At 45.3% G+C, this 23,073-nt stretch overlaps 1 protein-coding gene across 8 annotated transcripts; it reads right to left on the bottom strand.

Annotated features, from left to right (window-relative positions):
- Positions 1-1,435: 1,435 nt before the first annotated feature.
- On the bottom strand, positions 1,436-23,073 carry CBX7 (chromobox 7). Of its 8 annotated transcripts, none has more exons than XM_067559504.1 (8): positions 22,660-23,073; positions 20,231-20,274; positions 16,512-16,577; positions 15,839-15,905; positions 13,906-14,248; positions 11,584-11,724; positions 11,030-11,133; positions 1,436-1,833 (listed from the first exon to the last, which is right to left on the bottom strand). In XM_067559504.1, exons 1-7 carry the CDS (start codon positions 22,726-22,728, stop codon positions 11,048-11,050), a joined length of 816 nt encoding a protein of 271 aa, XP_067415605.1. In that variant the 5' UTR covers positions 22,729-23,073; the 3' UTR covers positions 1,436-1,833; positions 11,030-11,047. The 8 variants fall into 8 exon arrangements, 6 of the variants coding, with proteins under 6 accessions (XP_067415605.1, XP_067415602.1, XP_067415608.1 ...); XM_067559501.1 differs by having other exon boundaries at positions 11,584-11,727; positions 22,660-23,070; XM_067559503.1 differs by lacking the exon at positions 1,436-1,833 and adding an exon at positions 3,768-8,973 and having other exon boundaries at positions 11,584-11,727; positions 22,660-23,070.

A 23,073-nucleotide genomic window follows, 5' to 3' on the forward strand; every position in this document is an offset into this window, starting at 1 on the left:
CCGCTACTATGCACCGGCTCGCGCACGCTGCCCTCACGCACGCTCGCAGTCGCTCTGCGGCCGCACGACACCACGTGACCTTCTCTCCTGTTCCCCCCCCCACACACACACATATCCCCCCGTGCACTGTTACCAGGGTCTCCCCGGCGGCAGTTGCTAGGGAAAGAGAAGGAGAGCGCAGGCGCGCGGGCTCTTAAGCCACCAGCGCGCGCGGGCTGCAGGGAGCGGCGCGGGTTTGGGCCGCGCTGTACTGTAAAACGCGGGGGAAGAAGGCTTGAGAGCGATGAAGTAGACATAGAACACCAGGGGGGAGAACTGCTAGATAACAGCCTCCCTCCCTCCGCTCCTGGCCGGGCAGGGCGCTGTGTTGTGAATTGGTTGCCAATATCTGAGGCTGCCTTCCCACCACGAGAGCTCGGCTGCCAGGGTCAAGTGGGTGCTAGGTCCTGTCTAACCTAGCGGAGCAGTTGCCTTAGAGGGACCTGGTGGCTGCAGCACGTTGGTCAGGAAAGGTCTAGACACAGCTCTAAATAACAGGACTAGCCCAAGTTATAAATAAGGAGTCCTAGAACCCAAACATGTTTGGGAAGGGATAGGGGGAAAAACCCTGATTCACGACATAAACCACCTGCAGAAGAATGGGGATTAGGAAAAAAGTTTTCATGAGATCAGGTTATCCTGTAACTCCCACTGCAGAGTTTCTTACCTTTCTCCTGAAGCAGCTGGTTCTGGCCACTGCCAGAGGAAGGATGCTGGACTATATGGACCATTGATGGTCTGATCTACCCTGGCACTCTCTGTGTGATGTCCCTTTCTCACAATTAAAGCCTATTTTCCTATTGCACTTCAGGTGCAACCTAATTATGTTCTCTTGACCTACCCAGGGTTCTAGTTTGATTCATGAAGCATAATTAGGTCACATCTCTTACATTCACAATTCTGTTTGAAATCAATGGGGAGGCGGAGGGGGGGGGGTGTTAGAATTGGAGCTTATCTACACACAGTGTACCACTTTAACTATAGCAGTATAGTTAAAGCAGTAACAGCCACTAAGATGGATGTTGTTATAAGTCTGAGTGTGCTTCTACTCTTATAGCTGATATAGGAAGGGGAGCAAGCTTTGCCACATAATGTACGGTAGAACCTCAGAATTACAAATACCTTGGGAATGGAGGTTGTCTGTAACTGAAATGTTCATAACTCTGAACAAAACATTATGGTGGTTCTTTCAAAAGTTTACATTGAACATTGACTTATTACGGCTTTGAAACTTTACTATGTAGAAGAAAAATGCTGCTTTCAACCATCTTAATTTAAATGAAACGAGCACAGAAAGTTTCCTGATCTTGTCATTTTTTTTTTTAAACTTTCCCTTTATTTTTTAGTAGTTTAACAGTACTTGTATTTGCTCCCCCCCTCCCCGCCACTAGTGCCTGTTTGCATACTTCCAGTTCCAAATGAGGTGTGTGACTGACTGGTCAGTTTATAACTCTGGTGTTCATAAATATTCTAGTGTATCTTTATACCAGTATAATTGATTCATGCTAAGGACTGTACCATATATCGTTTGGTTAAAAAAATTCACACAGTTATATTGGTTAAAAACGATAGACCAGGCCTTTTTCATCAAGTGCATCTCACCTTGCACATTCATTAGGACAGTAGGTGAGTGTGTTTCATCTCAATGTACAAAGAAGCAGGGATAGTCCTAGGTGCAAACAATGCAAATGATCTCTTGAGGTCCTGTATTTTTTGGAGGGCCCCTCCTGCACTCCAGGAGCTTCTGTTGATTAAACAGTTTCCACACCACGCCAGGCTTTCCTTCAGAAACAGCTAGAGAGGAGGAAGAAAAAAAATCAGTGTCTCCCTTTCTAGCCCAGCAATTTGGAATCCAACCAATCCTAAAGCAGTGCACACAGAACATTGGGCAGAGATGCCAGCCCCATGGATTTACTTGTGGATACCCAGCAGGTGCATTCTGTGTTGTACAGAATAACAGCAATGCTGGAAGGGATCTTGAGGTCATCAGTCCATTCCATCACCCCACCCCCTCATGCTGAAGCAGTATTAAGTATATCTAGACCATCCCAAACAAATGCTTGTCTAACTTATTCTTAAAAACCTCCATAGAAAGGGATTCTACAACCTCCCTTGGTAACTTGTTCCAGAGCTTAACTATCATTATAGTTAAAGTTTTTCCCTAATATCTAACCTAAATCTCTCTTGCTGCAAGTTAAGCCCATTACTTCTTGTCCTAGTGGACATGGAGAACAACTGATTGCTGGTCCGCTTTATAAACTACCTTTTACACAGTTGAAGACTTCTCTAGACTAAACAGGCCCCATTCTTTCAGCCTTTCCTCATAGGTCATGTTTTCAAAATCTCTTTGGTTGCTCTCCTCTGGCACTCTCTCCAATTTGTTCACTTCTTTCAAGTGTGGTGGCCAAAGCCAGACAATATTCCAGCTGAAGCCTCACCAGTGCCAAGTGGAACAATTACTTCCAGTGACTTACATACAGCACTCCTATTTATACACCCCAGAATAGTAGCCTTTCAAACATCACACTGTTGGCTCATTCACTTTGTGATCCACTATAACCTCCAGATCCTTTTCCACAATACAGCTGCCTAGCCAGTATTGTATTTTTCCACTTTGTATTTGTTCTTTTGATTTTTTCCTTTGCAAGTGTAGTGTTCTTTTCACTTCTCTTTACTGAATTTCATCTTGTTGATTTCAGACCAATTCTTTAATATATCAAGATCATTTTGAAATTTAATTCGGTCCTCCAAAGTGCTTGTAATCCCTCCAAGCTTGGCTGTCACCACAAATTCTAAGTGTACTCACTTCTACTCAGTCCTCCAAGTTGTTTATAAAAATACTGAATATTACCAAACCCTGTAGAGACTCCTACAGAATCCCTCTTGATATGACGACCCAGTTTGACAGCAAAACCATTGATAACTGCTCTGAATAGTCTTTCAAGCAGTTGTGCACCTACCCTTATAATTTAATTTAGCCCATATTTTACTATTTTGCTTATGAGAATATCATAAGGGACTGCATCAAAAGCCTGACTAAAAATCAAGGTATCATATCTATCACTTCTCCTTTATCCACTAGGGTGGCTACCCTGTCAAAGAAAGAAATTAGATTAGTTTGGCATGATTTGTTCTTGACAAATCTATGCTGGCTATTACTTATCCCTGTGTTTTCCTCTATGTGCTTACAAACTTTCCAGGTATTGAAGGTAAGCTGACTGGTCTATAATTCCCCAGATCCTCTTTCTTCCCCTTATGGTGGTGGTGACGACAGCAGGCAAGTGGTTAAATAAATCAGTCCAACCCTGCACTGTCACTATTTGGCAACAATGCCATTTTAGCTGGGACTCTGCTGCTATTTATGTAAGTTTTCGAAAATATCCAGGCAAATGTAGGGTGGCTTTGCCTTTTATTCTGATCCATGAAGGAGCTTTACACTTTTGTGTTAAAGGTTCTTTTCTTTACGGCTCCAACTCACTTTCCACGTTTAAAATGAATAAAAAGCCTAACCTGCTTGAGACGGTCCAATAAGGAAGGTGTTGTCAGAAAGTGCCCTTATTAAACATGATCCCTCGGCCCTGTTCATCATGCACATGTGATTTCCATCTCTCCTAAGCCAACAACTACTACACATTCATCCCAAAGAGAGAGGTCAGCAGAGATAGAAAGAATGGAGTTGCAGAATTAAGGGGGAAATGACAACACAGAAACAGGCCATTAGTTAAATGTCAGTTCTCATATTTAATATTTTAATAACTGTTTGCAACATTTACCACATAAATCATCTAAATAAATAGATGCTGTACAGTATCTTGTCCATATCAGTACAAAAATAAAACCACACTTTGCGTCAAATTGTAACTAAACCTGTCCTCCCGTTTGTATTACAATCTCCATTTACAACAAGCACTCATTCAGAAAAGGCATTATACTTCGGGGTTTTGTTTGTAATTGATTCATTCCCTCAGCCCCTCCCTCCCCCCTTGCCCAAATACATTCAATTAGTCTGTACAAAAGCTAGAAGCTCATTCTGTGCAAAGGAAGCTTTCTTGTGCAAAGACTCAGGTGCTCTATCATGCCAAGAATAAAAATAATCTTCCCCAACCCCATCCCTGGTGGAAAACAAGCATATAGGCAGTGAAGTCACATAGCAGTCTTAGAAGGACCCAAACCAAGCAGTGCAGGAGCATGGGAGAAGCCAGTGCTGCACAGCCAGCAAGGAGATTGGGGTTCCTCCAAACACAGGGCCTGCTACTAAGTAAATCTCCCTACATAGCCAGCTAAAATGTTCAACTTAGCTTTTTGTTTTTTTAAAGCCTCAGCTTTGTAATTTTGTTAACGCAAGTTCCTTTGCTCCTGTTCTGTTGGACGTGAAGCAAGACGATAACCCAGAGGAGGTGTCCAGCAGCCACCGAAACCAGCTGTTGGGTTGCTCCTACCCCAAAGAGTTTTGCACGCCTCCCTTTCCCAATAAGCTATTAAAGTGCAATTTGTCAGAAAAAGAGAACTAAAAAGATGCATCCAAAACTAGGGATGGAAGAAACCTACTGGATCACTTCTCAGCCATCTCTGAACCCTGGGACTACCTTTTTTGTTAAAAAACCCTTAACATGAGAACAGAACCTCATTATTCCCCTATGTACAGCAAGTAGTAAGGGAAATGGGTTCTGAAGATGGATGTGGACTTTTAAAGTCTTCTCCCCTCTTTTATTGTACCCTTCTTCATTTAGCATGCCTAGAGTCGCAAACTCACCCTACACCATGGAAGGGATACAAAGGGCTGGATGGCAGCTGTGGAAAGGAGATAAGGAATAGCCTGTGGCCTGAAATGGATACATCTTTCCCTTTTCAAATGCCACTTTTCAAAAGAGGCAGTAAGAGTACTCGGCGTGCCTAGTGCTTTGCATCTTCAAAGTGCTTCAAACATACTTCAGCCTTGACTTAAGAAAAGCCAAAAAAGCAGACTAACATTTTTACAGATTTGAGACCATTTTTGGTCCTACCACTACATTTCTGGTTAACCCATTTCCCCACCCCCTCCAAAACTCTAATCGCCCTCAATCCTCCACCAGTGTTGGCACTAAAATGACACAGAACAGATAGATTTTAAAAGGCCAGGTTTCTGACCATCACTCAGTGCCGCTCCCCCAATGTGTCAATCTGGCACCTCCAGCACCCACACAGTTGTGGGATGGGAAAGTGCATTTTTCTAAAAAAAGACAGGCAGGGTAACAAGTAGCCCACAATTAATGGAAGCAGCAAACCCACTCTTTGAACATGTGCTTTCTACCTATCCATTTGGCAAGTACAGTAGTTCTGTCTCCCATTCAAAAGCCAGCCACTACCAGCTTCCATTACTGGGTGCAGTCGCTCTGTGCTACTTCTGATCGTCCAGGGAGCCACTATCACCACCAAAGCCATTGCACTTTCAGAAATCCAGGATGCGGCGGAAGTGGCCAACTCCCTAGGAAACAGTCCTTATCCTAAGGAAGAGTCTGAATTAGATGTTAGCATTTGTTCAGAACCTCATCTTCCTTTATGTCGGCCCCTCCCCCCCACCTACCCTCCCCATGACTGTTCAGATGAGTTGGCAACCTACCCTGCTTTACAAATACTCATCTCTATGGCAAGTCCCAGAGCCACTTCCCCCTACCCAAGAGTTTAGGTTTCACTGGAGTGGTTAAGCATCCGGGACAGTCAGTCATTCTCCTTCTGCATGAGGGCTGCAGCCCTGGCTTATGGGCATTTGAGCTCAGAGAGGCAGAGGAGAACATAGACCCTCTGACATACAAGAGAATTGGTTTTAGATCACTGTGCTCTGGGAGATATTGGCATGCGAACACGTACAGTGCAGCAATCTGTTCCCATCACCTGCATTTTCCTTTCTAAAAACTGCTGGGATCTAAACTGTCATCCACCTGCTTGGCATGTTGCTTACATCCCTCCCCCACAAAGATAAGTCTCTGCTTTCCCTCACCACAAAAGACATAGCTACTTAACACAGAAGCAAACAACTCTCTCCACACATGCTCACTTACTCAGGACCCATTCAAAACACACAGAGGAGTGCCACTTAATCCTTCTAAAATGCTGATGGCAGGGCAGTGAAGACCTACAGGAGAGAAGGAAGTGAAGAGATAGGAAAAGTCTGCATTTGAATACACTGGCTACACTGAAGACAGAGACACTCCATTTCCTAGACATTCCCTCTCCCCTTGCACATCCTTGCCCAACACTCATCTTCATCTAATGTTCTCATCTTTTCACGCCAACCAAAAAGTGAACAAATCTGTGGCAAAACCAATAGCTGTGACAGGCCAGTGTGGAGTGCACAGAAGGAACTGGCCAGCCGAACGAAGCCATTAATTACTGTCGGAACTGGGTCTTGCAAAGGATGGGAGCACAACGTAGACTCCAACAACAAAATCACTTTAGCATCTGATTTTATTAATGGAAAGCATCGGCATGATGACTCTGGGAGGATCTTGCAAGTCAACGATACTTCCTGCACTGCAATATATTCTCTCCCTGAAGTAACAGGCATTCTACCCAATGGTCTGTCCTGAACAGTCCACCGAGGGCATTACTGACAATGAGGATATGGTACACACATCCACACAACTCTGGAGACCAAGGAATGCCAAACTCTACAAGTTCAGAGCTCCATTCACTGGGCAGCCCCCACACTTTACCAGAAAGCTACACTGCCCTCCTTCCTAGGCTGCAGGAAGGCTACATGGAATAGGAAGGAACAGAAGGAAATGTCACAATTTTTAGAAAGGTGGTTTTGCTTCTTCCCTGCTTCAAAAGCATGAAATTAAAATTCAGCAAAGGGGCCCCCCGCCCTAACTATCAAACCTGGGCTGTTGCTCACAGCCATTAACCCTGTTTCCTCATCCCAATCTCTGTTGTGGTTGCATCAAGTACCTTCTATGAGCAGCCTGCCTATTTTTCAGCTTACATGAGGCCACTCTCTCTATTCCAGTTAAACCGTCACACACAGGACTACGGGTGGGGCTGGGGTAGAGCAGGAAGCAGTACTAGGGCCAGGGGCCCCATGAGGTCAAAACCAAAGTTCACACATTCAGTCAAACACACCAGAAAAATCTTTCTGCACAGTTTCACAACACTAACTACAAAACAAAAAACACCCTGTTCTGATATGTTAATTACATGTTCGTTTCTGTCTGAGGCTCTGACTTAGTCAGGGTCACTTCACTGGCAGGCTTGGGTTTATTTTGGCAAAAGGAATTACATCCTGTCTGCCCTGGAAAACAACTCAGACTTGACAAGTCCAATGGCCCAAGTGACTACAGGAGAATAAGGGGTGTGCTGGAGACACAGGACTACGAAGGATACATCTACACAGTAAAAAAAAGACCTGAGGCAGCAAGTATCAGAGCCTGGATCAACTGACTTGGGCTCATGCTACAGGGCTAACCACAGCTGTGTAGACATTCCCGCTCGGCTAGCATGTGAACGTCTACACTGTTTTTAGCCCGGTAGCATGAGCCCAAGTCAATTGACCTGTGATCTGAGACTCGGTTCCGGGGGGTTGTTTTTTGCAGTGCAGACACACCTTAAGATGCCACTAATCATTTGTAGTTGGTGCTCTGATGAATCAATTAAAAATACAGAGGTGTGGGGATGCAATGTATTAGGGGAAAAAATATACCTGGATTATAAACAATTTGGGTTGAAGACTGTCTTCAATAAATGATTGTACAGTGCCTAGCACAATGGAGTACCAATCTAACTACAGCTCCTAAGTGTGGCCATAATGCAAACAAATAAAACACCACTATGAACTGAGGCATAAAACAAGCGTTGCCTGCCCTAAGTACTGCTGGCAAGTTCTTACAGTGCAGTTCTGTTCTGAAAACTGACTATGTAAGAACAGCCCCTTCTTACTAAAGAGACCTGCTTTGTGTGTGATTCAGTTCTTTCTGCCGGCTGAGGTCAGTCTGCATTGCTTCAGCCTTACAGTCAACAGTACTATAGGAGAATCAGCTGGATTCTGTTCTGGCTCATATTTCAAACAGAATCATTAAACTAAGCTCCAAATGGACTCAATATTGGCAACAAACATAATAGTTAGTGAAGTTCCAATCACAGACTCTTGGATTTTTGTGACACAAGAAACAAGGCCCCCATTTGACTTTCAGATTCCAGGCTGAGTTTGCAGGTAAGAAACTTTGCACTTGTAAACTGAGCGCATTTGATTTGAAAATCATTGACATTCCACCACCTTAGAACCCACGCCACCATTTCTCCAGTCACTCTTCAGAAGAGAACCACACTTTAAAGAGACTAAAACAATAAAACCATTCTGTTACAAACATTGATTTTTATAATATGCAAACCTTGCTAAAGATGTGTCAGAATCGATAAGATAGATGCTTAGTTTCCTACCACAAACTTCCTCTTCCCCTCCTTGTTTTCCCCACACCCCCTCCCCCGAAAACCAACTCTCACATCAGCAAGGCTCTGCATCTGAACCGGAAATGGATTACCTCCCCAGTGACTTGGGCATAAGGTAGTACAGCTACCAAGAGATCTCCTTAATCATTTTTATGATCAGGAGAGAATATTAGCCATCAGGAGCGGCAGAAGCAAACAGCTACAAAAGGGTTAAAAAATGAAGCAGTGGGTGAATCCCATTTGCAAGGGCTCCAGAGCTTCCACTTACAGACACGTTTACAAAAAGGTTTTTTTCCAAAGAAAAATGAATGTCAAGACAGAATTCTTTGGTCTGGAATATCTCAATGGGTGCATAGAAGGTGACACCAAGGACAGAGAAAAGCAGAACAGAAGTCTGGTGAGAGAAGAAGCCTTTTTCTTGCCCTTTATAAGATTTCTGCTGCTTCCCAGATTTTGGCCAGGGCTGGAAACATCCACAACCAAGAGCTTTTCTTGCAGTATTTCTGGACTAAACTGGGAAAAGTGTGTAGGAGGCCATACCCACATTAAAAAAGAAAAAAGAAAGAAAAAAAAAAAAAAAAGAGTTAAAAACCAAACTCTTCTAGACCCTACAAAGATATGGAATGATGAGTTGGGGGCCTAAGTTTATCAAACTCAGGTGCATATAGATTTAGAAGATTAATTATATACACCTGAATCAAAGTCACCCTGATTTTCAGACATGTTGAGCACCTCCAACCCATAGAGAAGTCAGTAGGAAATACAGGTGCTCATTACCTCTCCCCCACAAATCACTCAGGTTCCCCCCTTCTCAAAATTCCCCACTAATAAAAACTTAAGAGCTGGGGCATTCTCCTGCATCTCCCACTGTATGTTTATTTTGGGGGACAAAAATATCTGCATGGAGACACCCAAAAAATACAGGGCCTGTCAATCAGTCCTGCAAGGGCCATGACCTGGTGGAAGGCAGTACAATCCAGACAATGGAGGGTGAATCTTAGTATCCTCTGAGCAGCTACGGCCTGTTAGAGGTAAAATGTGCATTTAGAGAAAGCTTGGAGGCAGTTCAAAGCCTTTGTAAAAAGCAGGTGTTTGGAGGACCAGAAGCATCAGTACTACAGAACTCCTAAATTCTGCAGGCCTAAAACTAAGCTCTCCAGGGGAAGAGCTGCAGAGAAACAGCACTTAGGATCTCCACTGACACTTAGCTTCTGCTCTGTAGGAAAGTAGCTTCAGATAGCATAAAACCAGCAAACAAAAGTGATTTTTTGTGAGGAAAGGGGTGAATATTAAAGGAGGGAAATAAATGAAGAAAGAGTCAAGGCTGCACTGTAGCACATTGCCCCACAATTTGCCGCTAGGCTCTAGCTTACCTTTCTTGCCTTCTATAGGAAGAAAGATTGTAAAGTTATTTAAATAAGTTTAAATTAAAGAAGGAAGAGCAAGTGAGCATGCACGAACAGATGCTAAACTATCAACTTTGAAGATGCAGCAATTCTTAGAAACCCCAAAATGTCACAGGTAGAATCCAGCACAAATCTCCATGCGCTCCCAAGTGCAAGATTAGGCCGAGTACATAGAACTGCCGATGGCTTTCCTTGGCAAAGCTTTTTGAGGGTTTAAAAGAGAAGCTCCCTTGATAAAGAGAAAAAATAAGAATGTGGTCACAGATACCATGGGGACCAAAGTTAAAGAGGGAAAATATAAATAGGACCCTCAATCCAAAAGTTCTTATCACTTTACAGGATAAATTAAAAGTTAAAGAATTTTAGAAGTCCTCCCAGCCCTTATGCGATTTACTTTTGGCCTATAAATTTTAATCAGAGAGCAAAGAAAAAACTAACTAGAAGTGGAAATTGATCCACTAAAGTTCAGTTTCACTGCCTGGTTCTCATGCACTAGGTCTATGCTTTTATCTGTGCCTGGCAATGCTGGAAATCCAATGTTTCAATCCCTCTGTGAACCCTTCTTCCCAAGAAGACACACCACCAGTTTCAAACTGACTCATGAAAGCCGTTTCGGAACAATATTTATATCCATACTGGGTTTGGTAAATCTTTTAGTACAGGGGTTCTCAACTTGGGAGAACATAATCCCCCAGTGGGAAGAGACGGGGAGAAGAGTGTTACAAACATCTTTCCCTTACCATATTTCTAGATCTGGTCAGAGAGAAGAGTTTTGGGAAGGTCTCTGGACAGACACGAATGAGTACCACTTTGTTAATATATACAGATACTCCCTAAAGGGTGATTAAATCACTTGACAGTGCTGCCTTTATTAAAGGCTCAAAAATCCAAAGTGAGCATGTGTAGCCAATATACTGTAACTAGGAGGTTACAAAAGTAATCGTACTCTCTTATGTGTTACAGGACCAATGGATCACACAGAAGAACACATCCCTTCATGCTTCATGGAATCACACTGTAACCATCAGCTGCCTACAATATTTGCAATGGAGTGTCCTACTTTCCCAGGCAAGCAGATTATCTGCAATACCTCCACCAGCACCACAGCGTTAGGCCACAGGTAAAACATCAGGAAGGGAGGAAGCTTATAACAGACTAATTACCTAAAGTGATCAGGTCCATTACATCTCACTGCAGTAGCTGGGCGGGAGGAGGAAGATAGGGAAGGTAATGTCCAGAGGAAGCATCTTTATCCAAGGGACATCAACTGCAAAACAGGGAAGCAAGCAGTAGGTCCAACCCCTTCTCCATCTCAGTGTCCTCTCTCACCCTAAATGCAGCTGCCAGAACTAACAGAGCAAAGGGAATACACAGAGGAAACTTTTCTCAAGATGCCCCACCAGAGGAGTCTTTGCCAAGGAAAGGGGTATCAGTTTTTCAGATGGACAAAGCAATGACAGACAAGTGTATATATATATTGTAACAAACAAAAAAACACAGGCACCCCCTACATTGCCTTTTGTTTTTGCGTATCAGAAAGGGAAAAAGAAAAATCAATGAGACTTCGGGGGGGAGAGAGGGGGAATCCTCTGTAAACATTTTTATAAGAAACATTTTGGAATTTTTTTTTTTTTTTTTTTAAAAAGAGTGAAATAATCACCCCACCCCAAAAAAATCTGATTAGGACAATTAAAAATGGAGATTCAGAACTGCACACTTCGGTCTCGGAAGAAACCCTCGGCCACTTGTGCTTCTCTGAAGGTCACGGTAATGGAGTTCGCCGTGATGTCGGTCACTGTCACTTCGCTGGGGGGCAGGGTGGGGATCCAGGGGAGGCTGCCATCAACTGCATCCACACCTACTGCAGAGGAGGAGGTGGATAAGAGCACATTAGAAAAAGAACGAGGTGTTAGCAGAAGAGGAGCATCCTTGCTGGCTAGAGGTGGGTGACATCAACCTGTGCCACGTTTGCACATGCTCCAAGGCACTGTAGGTGTCTAAGTGCCCGCCCGTCCCTGCCCTTCTCCCCCCCCCCAAGAAAGTAAGGGGCAGGGGGAAGAGGTGAGAGAATAATAATGGGACAGTGAAGGGTGAGGGAAAGATGGGGGAGCACCAAAAGAATGACAGACAGACACACAATCATCTGTGCAGGCTGATATCACAACAGCACCCAGTGGCATCACCATGCTTACAGGGTCCATCAGCATTTTTATTATATATTCCCCACCCTCTTTCCAAACGGGAGCCAAAATATTCCACTTTAGAGGGAATATCTGGCACCTGGATCTCAGCCCACTAGGTCTCCTGGCTAGTGTACGTGTTCACTGCAGTGTAAACTCATCCCCCACCCCATCAAAAAAACCCAAACAAAAAAAAAAAACCCCCACCCTAAACAAACAAAAGCCATAACACTCAGAACTCTTTTTTTAAGCTTGGCCCAGACATCCTATGTTCCCTGGGGCCTAAGGGAGCCCTGACAAATTGAGAATTTTCCTCCATTGTTCCTCCAATCCAGCCAAGGGAAGGGCTGGATGTGACTCTCTCCAAAGCCCACCAATGCCACTCCTTTGGGGTCCAAAGGGATACAAGATTCTCCCTCTTCACTCCCTCCCCAGGGAGGGGCGGAGGCTAAAAACATCTGCTCTCCCCTGGAATACCTAACCTTTGCCACTCAAAGTGAGGGACCCAAATACTCCCCCACTTCCACTTCCCCCCACTGTAAAAAACTCAAGAACAGACTGAACAAACCCCACACCCAGAGAGCCACAAAAATATACAGAGAGGGGAGGGAAACATCCCCTCTCTATTACTTTACCTGTACTGCACCCTGTTGTCCCACCTGGGTATGGAATGTGGACCCCTTAACTGGGCATTTCCTGGCTTCTGTCTCAGATATCTGAGGTGTGTCTACTCTCACCTCGGAAAGAGTCCATTCACCCAGACACTAACCGGAATTCCGAATGTGCACACGTCGAGGGGAGAATAGAAAAATAGTTTTACATTTCTCTAGCACCTTTCAGCCTTCAGATCCCAAATTGCTTTACAGACTGCACAGCGAGGGATCACATCACCCACCATCAATATACAGCAAGACAACCGTTCTGCATTAGTGACGCTACAGGACAGTTGTGGAGGGGAAGTTGAGTACTTTCTCCAATTAAAACCAGAAGGGAAAATGTAGCTCGCCAGAACCTAATTAGCCCCAGGGTCCCGCCTAATTCTAACTTGGGTAACACTTTGCTCCTACCAGGAGTGCCACGATTTTCTTAGCAACCACAAATGACATGAACTTTGGTTTTACATCTCATCAGGAAGGCCATATCGTCAGAAGCTCAAACTTTGCAAGGGTAGTAGTTTGCTACTGACTCCGAGGGATGTGCGTCCCCTCCTCAGATGCCAGGAGCACTCCCTGCAGCTCCCGGGATTTGCCTGGATGTCTGCTATCCATTTACCAATCCTACTTCGCTTGTGACTTTTGATGAAGTTCCAATTACCTTTGCACCTCACTCTCAAATCTGGTGATTTAGCACAATATTAGTGTAAAGGGAGGGAGTACAGGGGTCCCAATTTGCACACATGCCTTAAAGTGGCATTGCTGTTGCATGATGGGTATGCAAATGTATCCATTTATCGGGGTGGGAGGGAAGGAATATATGCTGGAATATGACAAGACACGTAGTTTCTCACTGCAGACAGCCGTGTCGTATTTCTGGGAAAGCAGTGGCGAGGGGAGGCAGCCCAGGCAGCAGTAGCTTTGACATGCACTCTGATACTCTGATGATGGCCACCAACATAAGAACACATAGGTGTCAACACCACAGAAGCAGACTGATAGATTAACGGAGTTATTCATCCAGACAACTTGCAGAGGCATTTGGGGACAACCTTGCCATCTACAGCCTTTGCATACACCGTAAAGAGCTGACCCAAACCACATTCCCAGGACGCAGAGCACGTGTGTGTGTGTCTGGTAAACAAGATCAGAGATCGTCATGCTCATGCCCCTGAATTAGCAGGCAAATGGGGTCCTTGGCCTTACCTTCTTTGCTAGCATGCTGTGTAGCATCCCAGTCATTGGGAGTCTGCCTAGCCTCTAATGCCACTGACTCCTTCAAGAAAAACTCGCGCCGGTGGTTACGGCTCTCCAGGCTTGACACGCGCGGAAACTTCTTCCGCGACAGCCGAAGATATTTCTGGTTCTTTCGCTGCTTCCGGAGTGGGAATGGTAATACCCCTCCCCCACTCTTCTCTGATAGCTCTGCCTGTCCTGGCTTGGTCCCCACCAGGTTGTTTCCTCCTCCTCCTCCAAACCTCCGTGATAGAGAGAAACAGAGCTTCTCCTTTCCCTTGTGGGCACTCCTCAGGTCCATACTGTACAGCCTCTGTGAATGGGAGTGGAGCAGGAGGGTCAGTCATCCCAGAGTAACAGAACAAAAGCACCTGTGTGTTTCAGGTCACTTGCCGGGACGGAACCAGGCTAAGAGGGGCGGGGGATGAGAGTCTACAGGTTTATAAATGCTCAGGGAGGAGAGAGTTGTACAGCGATGTCACTGAGCAGAAGGAAAGTTTGAGATGAATGCATCAAGTCAACCATCCCAACCGCAAAAGTTGTTACTGTACAGAATAGTCTCCTGAGACAGCTTGGTCAGGCACTGGGCACTGGTCTGGGAGTCAGAAGATCTGGTTCTAATCTTGTGTCTGCCACTGATCTTCTCAGTGACCTTGGAGAAGTCACTTCACCCCTCTGTGCCTCCATTTCCCCTCCCATCTTTTGTCTGTCTTGTAAGGTCTCCAGAGAAAGAGCGGCCTCTCACTATGGGATTGTTCAGTGCCCATGGGACACAACTGGGCCATGAGCTTATTTGGAGCCTCTTGGCCATAATAAAAATAAATACAGGATGGAAGCGTCATTGCTTGGGATGTTTAAAATTGGGGAAATACCCTAGAGAATACCATGGAGAGGTCTGCAAAAAGGGTAGGCTAGTCAATCCAATAAGTCTTTCCTATCTCTAGTTTCTAGGATCACCTCCATGGCACAGCAGTGAGCAGAGAAATTATGGTTACTTGTGCAGGGTTGCTAGAACTTTGTCTCCATTTGACTAACAGCCCTGGCACTCTCCAGGGCCAGGGCCCAGTTTGAATCCAGCAAGCACACAAACAAGTAGCATCTCTTTTTAGGGCAGAAATCTAATTATTTAGGTACTTACTTGGCCCACTGCTTCCCCTGCCATGCTGGGCACCTACCTACAACCACAACTTCTGCCCTTTGGAACCCACTTGCTCTAATCTGATTCCTCCATTGACACAACAACCCTCTACAGACCAGCTCCACTTGGGCCAGAGCGTGGGTAAAGCTTTGCTGTAAATAAAGATTAAGATGGAAGCACAAGCTTCACTGGACAACCGTCCACAAAACAGAATATCTGAGTGCTGCACAAATCTCCTCCACTCCTCATATAGGGATAATCTCCAGCAGGAGGATGCTTTTAGAGCCCAAAGCAGCCAAGGGGGCTTGTGCACGTTAGAACAAAAGGGGTTTAACAATGTGATAGCTAACACATTGTAAAGTCCTAGCATACACAGGGCACACTGTAGTTTTAACACACGCTAGCTGGCGAAGCTCAGGTGACTAGCCAGTCTCTTCCAGAGCTGCAACGTGCACACTGTGTGCTAGCATAAGCCCCACTAACAGTCTGCCTACCCAGGTTGGGAATGTAGGCATACCTTCAATGGGAACACCTTGGGTTCATCTCAGTCAGCTAAGTGAGTTAAAACTGCAGCTAGCCCTGTCTACACTAGGATTTTAAAACATGTTAGCCATCATGTTTAAAACCACCACCTTTCTTCCTACTACAAAGTCAGATGACCTACTATTGCAAACAGAAAGTCAGCTCCACCCTGGAAGACCTATAGATGCAGCAAAAGAGGGGCTAAAGACAGGAGAGGACACACCAGAAAGACTGAAAGGGTACCTGTAATAGGAGACGCTTCGGTTTAGGGCCTCTCTTCCTGTACCCTGATGCACGGTCTCTTTCTTCCCTGCGAAGGAGAAATATGAGATACAAGATGACAAATCACAAAACCAAGCAACACAGCACAAGGCCCAACTAGGCTTTCACCCTCTGTACCTAGCTAGTTCCCATAATTCCTTCACCAAACCCTACTGGCCAGCATCATGAGTGAGGAGAAAATCCCAGAGCTGCTTCTCATGGGAGTGAAAACTTTGTTAGAACAGAAGCTTCACGGCTCAGCTGATCTAGGTTGGGATATGGTACCTTTCACCTCTATGTCACCTGTTTAAATTCAGCCAAGGGAAGCAGTGACTTGAAGTTGTTCACAACAGCTCTCATCTGGTCAGTGAGAACAAGTGTCCATATCACAAAACCACCATGACTGGCATGGACTTCTTTCTTACCAGTCTCAGCAGAGTCCCAGAGCTGAATGGGCCATGGAGAATGAACTAGACATTCCCAGAGGTAGTCACCCTTGATGGCGACAGAGGTGTATTGGCAGGACAGTGAAGATGCTTGTGCTGTTGCTACCCACTTATTCTGTGCCTACAGGACTTTTTTATTTTAAGTTTGCCAAGTTTGCCTCCAAAAACAGTTGAGGGGGGAGGGGAGAAGAGTGAATGAGCCCTCTTACTTCTCTTCATAAGCCACTACCAGGCGAGGGTCCAAGATGTGATCTTCTGGCTCCCACGTGCTGTATCTGAAGAAATAAAAATGAAAAGTATATTTTGAAAAAAGACTTCAATAAAACATCTTTGCAAGGGCTGCTATGGGCATTGCTGAAGCCCTGGAACATGTCTCCCATGCAGAGATCACTCTTAGGTGGGAGCTCAGGGACCAACCAGACCACTTTTAGAGCTTTGGGGACTTCCCATCACCTATTTTCACCTGTACATACACCCCTCCAAAAAACAATCCAAACCCTATGTCATCCCCTCTTTGTAAAAGAGCAGGGAGGGCTTTCCTCCACAGGCCCCCTCAAAGTCAGCAGGAGCATCATCAACTGCTCTCACCACTGAAGGCTGAGCAAATCTGCTCCGCAGTGCTCCTCCAAACTCAGGGAGCAAATCCAGCTCTGCTGCGCGGCAGAGCACTAACCACTAAGATAATGGGCCTGGCCTGGCGAGATTTTCAAGAGAAAAGGATGCTCAAGATTAACTGAGTCCTAAGCATAAATATGGTGCTTCACCTGTGTTAATGTACCTCAGATTATTGAAGCTGAAAGGATTCATTAAAATAGCTGAATGGATTTTTCAGCATGGATGCTGTTTGTTTTAAAAACAAACAAAAAACAAACAAAAAACAAACAAAAAAAAAAGAGAGAAGAGGTAGGGCATGGAAGAGCTAAATGTCACATAGGACATGTTTGACTGGGGATGGAGGTGGTGTATGTCTGGAATGCCTATCCAAACAGGGAGAAGAACGTAGCTCTAGAACCAAATGTTCCCGAGTGATTTATTTTCTAGACTTAAAAGGTCTGTGATCCATGTGGTGGGACTCTCACTCATAAATTTCTAGGAGGGGTAGAGAGAAGTGGTACCAAAGAGTGCATGCAGGACCATGGTGTTTGTACAAACAGCTCTGCAGCAGAGCAGCAAGTCAAATTATTACAGAATGGTCTGTTTTTTGGATGAGCAGATGTAGGTTGTGTGTGGGGTTTTGGAATATTCACTGAGGTGGAAAAGAGGTACACAAAACATAGGGGAAATTCCTCCTGAAGATGGTTCTAGAAACTGTCAACAAGGGAGAAGGACAGGTATGAAACCCAGGAATTCTAAGACGTACTTTATTCCAGAAGGTTATGGACAAAGCACAGGGTTAAGTACAGACAGCCTTCCCCATCACTGTCAACTGACCCTTCCCTCCTTTCTTACTCCACCCTAACAAACTCTCCCCCATCTTTTCATCCAAGCATCCTGCAGCAGTCTCTGTATCTGCAAGCTGCCAAAGTCAAGATGTTATATGAGCAGAGGAAGGTTTCTTTCCTTCCCACCCAGAGATTTTGGCATTTGTTTTTACAGAAGGGGGAGGGGGAGAAATCAGGTAAAGGGTTCCTCTTCTGGGGGCAGAGGAGGAGGGGGATTTGTTACCAAAAAAAATTATGGGTGTTTCCTCTGCAGTTCACCTCCCCCCGCTCACTGCAGTGGCAAAACACTGCATATAAAAAAAACATGGTGCAATTTGCGCCACACACACACACACACACACACACACACACACACACACACACACACACACACAGTCCAGGCTGCAGCAGCAGAACTGCAGAGAGAGCACACACACTGAAAAACACAGATCACATGATCTTCTTTCCCCCCTCCCCCTCCTCTTACCTCAAACAAGTTGTAAACAAGCTTGTGGCTGACTCAGATCCCTAACCCTTCAAGTCCCTGCCTGCAGCAGTGCAACCCAGAGATTTGAGAGGTCTGGCAATAAGGGAAATTGTAGAGGGGTATGTGGAATGCACAGGAAAGAAGCAAATGTACCACTTGCCCTGACCTTTACCCCTTTCCATCAAAACCACAATGGGAATAATGGAATAACTGGTAATGAGATCAGGGAGGGCAAAAAAACCTCACAAAAAGGGAAAGAGAAAACCAAGATGGGGAGGGGGAGAAGGGATGTGCTGGAAGGCAAGGATGTAAACACCTAGGTATGCGGCAAACCTCTGGATGTACAGAGCATTCAGAGATCAAGGCAGAGTAAAGGAAGAGAGTTAACAACTGAAGCATTTAGGTTTTAAGCAATCCTAGCTCTGGATAGACAAGTTTAAAAAAGGAGATACCAGTCAACAGGGTTTGATATTTTTATGTTTTGAGGTGTCATGGCAGCAAAACAAGGAAGCCTCTCACCCCTGAGCCAGGAGGTTTTGTGGGTTCGAATGCCCATGCTAGGATTTTGTTTCACTGGGGACCTCAAGGGCTGAGGGAGAGGAAAAAAGAAGGCAAAAGGGGTAACTGCTGCCCTGTCCTTTAGAAGAGATCAAGCTTCAGTCCACCCATTCCCATTGGCTAACAACCAGGTGGAAGTTAAACAGGTACCACTGCACCCGTGGAAAGTAACATGGGATAAACACCAATGTTCTGTGCTTCTAGCAGTACAGACATGCTCCCAACCTGTAGTCCTGAAAGCCTGAATACACAAAGCTCAAGTTAGCCCTAAAATCAGCAGACCCACAGAAAACGGCATAGATGCTGAGTACCAATAGCCATATAGTGCAGTTCAAGTGCACAGGGTTAAACTGATCACAGAATTTATAGTCAGAAAGAAAATCTTTTCCTTCGCACACCAACCAGAGAGATAGGCATTATATGCATGGGGGGGAGGGGAGAAACAGGGCATTCTGGGACATTTTAACTTCTTCTGGAGCACTGAATCTAGATAGTCCATTATATTAGGATGGCATGTCCTACCCAGTCATTTTCCTGCAATCATAGGGATGGGTTCCTATTAGTGGACCTCTGTCCTTACCAACTTTTCTAACATGACTGCATGTGCAAGTGCAGTATATTTCTCTTTGAATATTGGTACATATACAAAAGCATGAAGGCAGATGTCCATATTGACCGAGAGGGAACTAGTCCTATTAGGCAGGCAGTTCATATAGTAACAATTTTACATAATCCCCTTCATCTCACGACATTTTACATATTGCTCCCTGCCTAAAAAGTCACTCCCAATTGAAATGCAGCCACTTCTGGGGAAGACTAAAGTAGATGTAAACACTGCACAGCAATACAACAAAAAAAGCATTTAGGACAAAAATAGAAATAAGCCACAACCAATGGAAAATAGTGGGAATCTCAAAAGGCACCACAGATTCCCTGAACTTGAACTGTGATCAGTAATCGGAGTCAGTGCCCCTTCTCTCATGACGGGGGATCTTTAATGATAAGTGGTAATGCTCACAGTTTGTGTCTTATCCAAAAGGAAGCACTTCCAGAAGCAACCCCACCCCCTAGTAATGTATTGGGGTCTTCTCAGTACTGAACTGGAAAGATGAACACCTCCAACTGAATGCAACACTTAAAACCCCAGCACCTGGGTTTCCCTTGGAGTTCTCCTATCTAAGATGGATGGATTGGAAGGCTAGAAAGCCAGCAAGAGGCCAGTTTCAGAGGGAAGAGGATAACCAAAAGAAAAGAGATAGACAATTGAGCAATACAGGACCATGCTTCAGCCTCACCTGTCATTTATTTAGTCAGGAATATAGGTACATAGGGTTTGTTTGGGGCTGTCTGTCTTTTTTGGAGCAAGGCACAAGAGGATATATGTTAATAGTACGAGGAAAAGAAATACAGCCAGAGTCATTACTGACAAGCAGGAAAAAAAAAACCCCTGATAAATACTTACTTTGGGGGCCATCCTTTCCACTTCACCAGGTATTCTACTTTACCCTAGAGAGAGAGAGAGAAAAGAGATAAGCCCTGCAACCCAAAAAGGGTATTACAGGAAGAGGCGAAACTGTGTCAAGAGAATGCCCTTTGGTCTGCACCGGCAACAGTGTGCACTGAAGAGCTTTTCCCCATCACTATATTTTAAAAAAAGTTAAGCCTTCTCTTCATTAAACTGAATAATCCATAGGTTTCCCAAACAAACGCGTGTTTAGTCCTAGTGCTCTCAAATGACCCTACTATCAACCAGGGAGCACAGCTCTGCAGGTGCTTCGAAAGTGACTAATGTACTAGAAGGCGGAGCCCCAGCAACCCTCCAACAAGCAGCCAGAATATGCAGTGTACAACTCCAGAACTCACGAGCAACCCTACAACAAGTCAGCATGCGTAAACATGATGGGAAGACGACTCATGCCAGTAATGGAACAAGTGTCTGAGGGGGTAGTTATAAGAAGCCAGAAGAAATACAAGATTTTAGAAGCTATGAAATGCCTCTTTGGCATGTCCCCTTACAGATGCTACATGCTTTACCCAAACACTGTCCCATCCATCCAAGCCACTCAACCTTTTGACCTGAACAAACAGCAATTCAAAGCTGAGTTGAAAGGTATCCACTTACTTGTTCACTATGTAGGGGTGAGAAAGAAGAAATGGAAGAGTTTGGATATCAGTTCAAGTACAACTGATATAATATTTGAGTAATAAATAACACCACCACTTTGCCCATATAAAGCTTTTCCTGAAGTGTGGTGTGTACACACATACCTATGGGGGCAGGACATGGAAAATGTATAAATTAAGATGCATTTAACACCACACGATGAGTTGCAGGGGGGAAGGAGAGCATGCGATTGGTTTCATTTTTTTGAAGGAGGTTCAGTTTTCAAATGTTTGAAAACTACTGCATTATAAGGTGCCTTCTATTGAAGGATCTCAAGACACTTCACAGATATTTAAGGGTTAATCCTCACAGTATCCCATGAGGTAGTTAATGCCCTTTACATCCTCATTTACAGCTGTGAAAACTGAATCACTAAATTCAAACCCATCATTTTCAGGAGTGTCTACTGATTTTGGATGCCCAACTTGACACACCCCAGCATGAATTTCATAAGTGCTGAGCACCGATAATTCCAGTATAAGTCAATGGGAGCTCAGCATCCTGGAAAAAAAGTCACAGGCCCCCAGCATTTCAGAGCATTCAAAAACAGTATATAAAATTAGTGTCCATTTAAAAAAAAAAAAGGGGGGGGGGGGCCTGAGTAACTGGCCCAAGGTTACCAAAAGAGTCAATGTCAGAAGCAGGAACCCAGCTCCTTCAACTCCCGCTTCTACTATTTAAGCACAAAGCCATGCTTTCTTATACAAGGATCCCTCCCACACCAAAATTTCAAAACACATTTTGCATTCATTGTACTATGCTTTTTTCAATCACCTCATCATCTGCAGAAGTGCCCATTCAAAACCACAAGTACAACTCAGCACCCAAGAATGAAGACATGGTGCAAAAATGACTTGCCTAAGGTAGCAGAGGTGCGAGGTTAAACATGCAGGCATCTCTCCTTTCCATCAGTGCCTCTCTCCCCACACCCACATTTTTCAAAAAAAACCCAAAAAACAAAAAACCCTTACTACAAATTAAGATCCGGAATGAATTGAAGATACAAGCCACACTAAAGAGACTTGTATCCATAGGCATGAAGAACAGAGGATGAGAGAGGGGAGGTCAGGAAATCTGGCAAGAGGGCCTGTTCTTCAGGCCATTACTCATTTAACGGGAGGTGGTAAAAGGAAAAGATGACCTAGTTGTGGAAAGGGGGAAGAAGAGCAGGCAGGGAGCCTTTTCCCCCTATAAGCCTTGCATCTAGCTCTTTTTTCTCTCCATCCCTGCATGGAACAGCATGCAGAGATGCATATATGGAAAAAATGGTACCTGTCCTATCTCTGGGATGTTGGAGGAATAGCTGATGGTGACCCATACCATACAGCTCTACTTGTAACATGGTGACAGAAAAGCATACCGATGCCCTGCAGCACGGGGGCTTGACAACGATCCCCCTCATGCCCCCTCCCTGCAGCATGGTGCTAGTGCCTAACACCACGCCTCCCTCCCCCTCGCATGCAGCATAGGTAGGGGTACATACTGATGTCCCGATGCCTGCAGCACGGGGTGGGAGGTAGAGGCCAGTGTCTGCCACACCCCCTATAGCATAGGAGGTGTACTAGGGTGCAGGATAGAGGAGCGGGGTCTACTGCGGTGCACGTATGGGAGAGCTGAAGTAGGCTCTGGAGGAGGCCCCCTCCAGGCACCCCTGACTACAGTGCAGCCCGGGAGGGCGCCGGGATGGGGAGGGGAAAAGATGATGGTGCCTCCCCCCCAGTCCTCACCTTCCTTATGCGCTTCTTCCTGATACTCTCCACCGCAAACACCTGCTCCCCGATAGCAGACAGCTCCATGCAGGGAGAAGGAGGAGGAGGTGGCTGCTCCCCGTACCGTTACGGGGGAGACCGGCTGCAAGAAGGTGGTGGTTGCGGTGGTAGCTGCAGGCGGGTCCCTCCCTGTCTTACTCACGCTCACACACCCCCTCGCGCTCAATCACGCCGCCGCCAACGTTCCATTTTAGAATCTGCGCAACATTTTCCCGGGCGCGCGCGAACGAACAAACTCCCCTCCACCCCCTTCCGCCAGCGCGCGCGCGCGCCTGTCCGAATGCCTCCCGCCAAGGGAAGTTGTGCGTGAGCGTGAGATAGATCCTCGGCCTTCGCTCGCTGTACCCGATAGGTCTTTATTTGGCGCTAACT

Source organism: Emydura macquarii, unplaced genomic scaffold (assembly GCF_026122565.2).
Source record: "Emydura macquarii macquarii isolate MOO-44397 ecotype Brisbane River unplaced genomic scaffold, CSIRO-AGI_Emac_v2 contig_2205, whole genome shotgun sequence".
NCBI classification, from domain to species: Eukaryota; Metazoa; Chordata; order Testudines; family Chelidae; genus Emydura; species Emydura macquarii.

What these genes read in the sequence shown, in the direction of transcription:
- CBX7 (XM_067559501.1), bottom strand. Translation starts at nt 22,728, where the DNA reads ATGGAGCTGTCTGCTATCGGGGAGCAGGTGTTTGCGGTGGAGAGTATC. An exon ending in GGAAGAAGCGCATAAGGAAG is followed by an intron (nt 20,275 to 22,659) that starts GTGAGGACTGGG and finishes CTCTCTCTCTAG; the next exon opens with GGTAAAGTAGAATACCTGGT. An exon ending in GGGTTTCTTCCGAGACCGAA is followed by an intron (nt 11,134 to 11,583) that starts GTGTGCAGTTCT and finishes CCTGTTTTGCAG; the next exon opens with TTGATGTCCCTTGGATAAAG.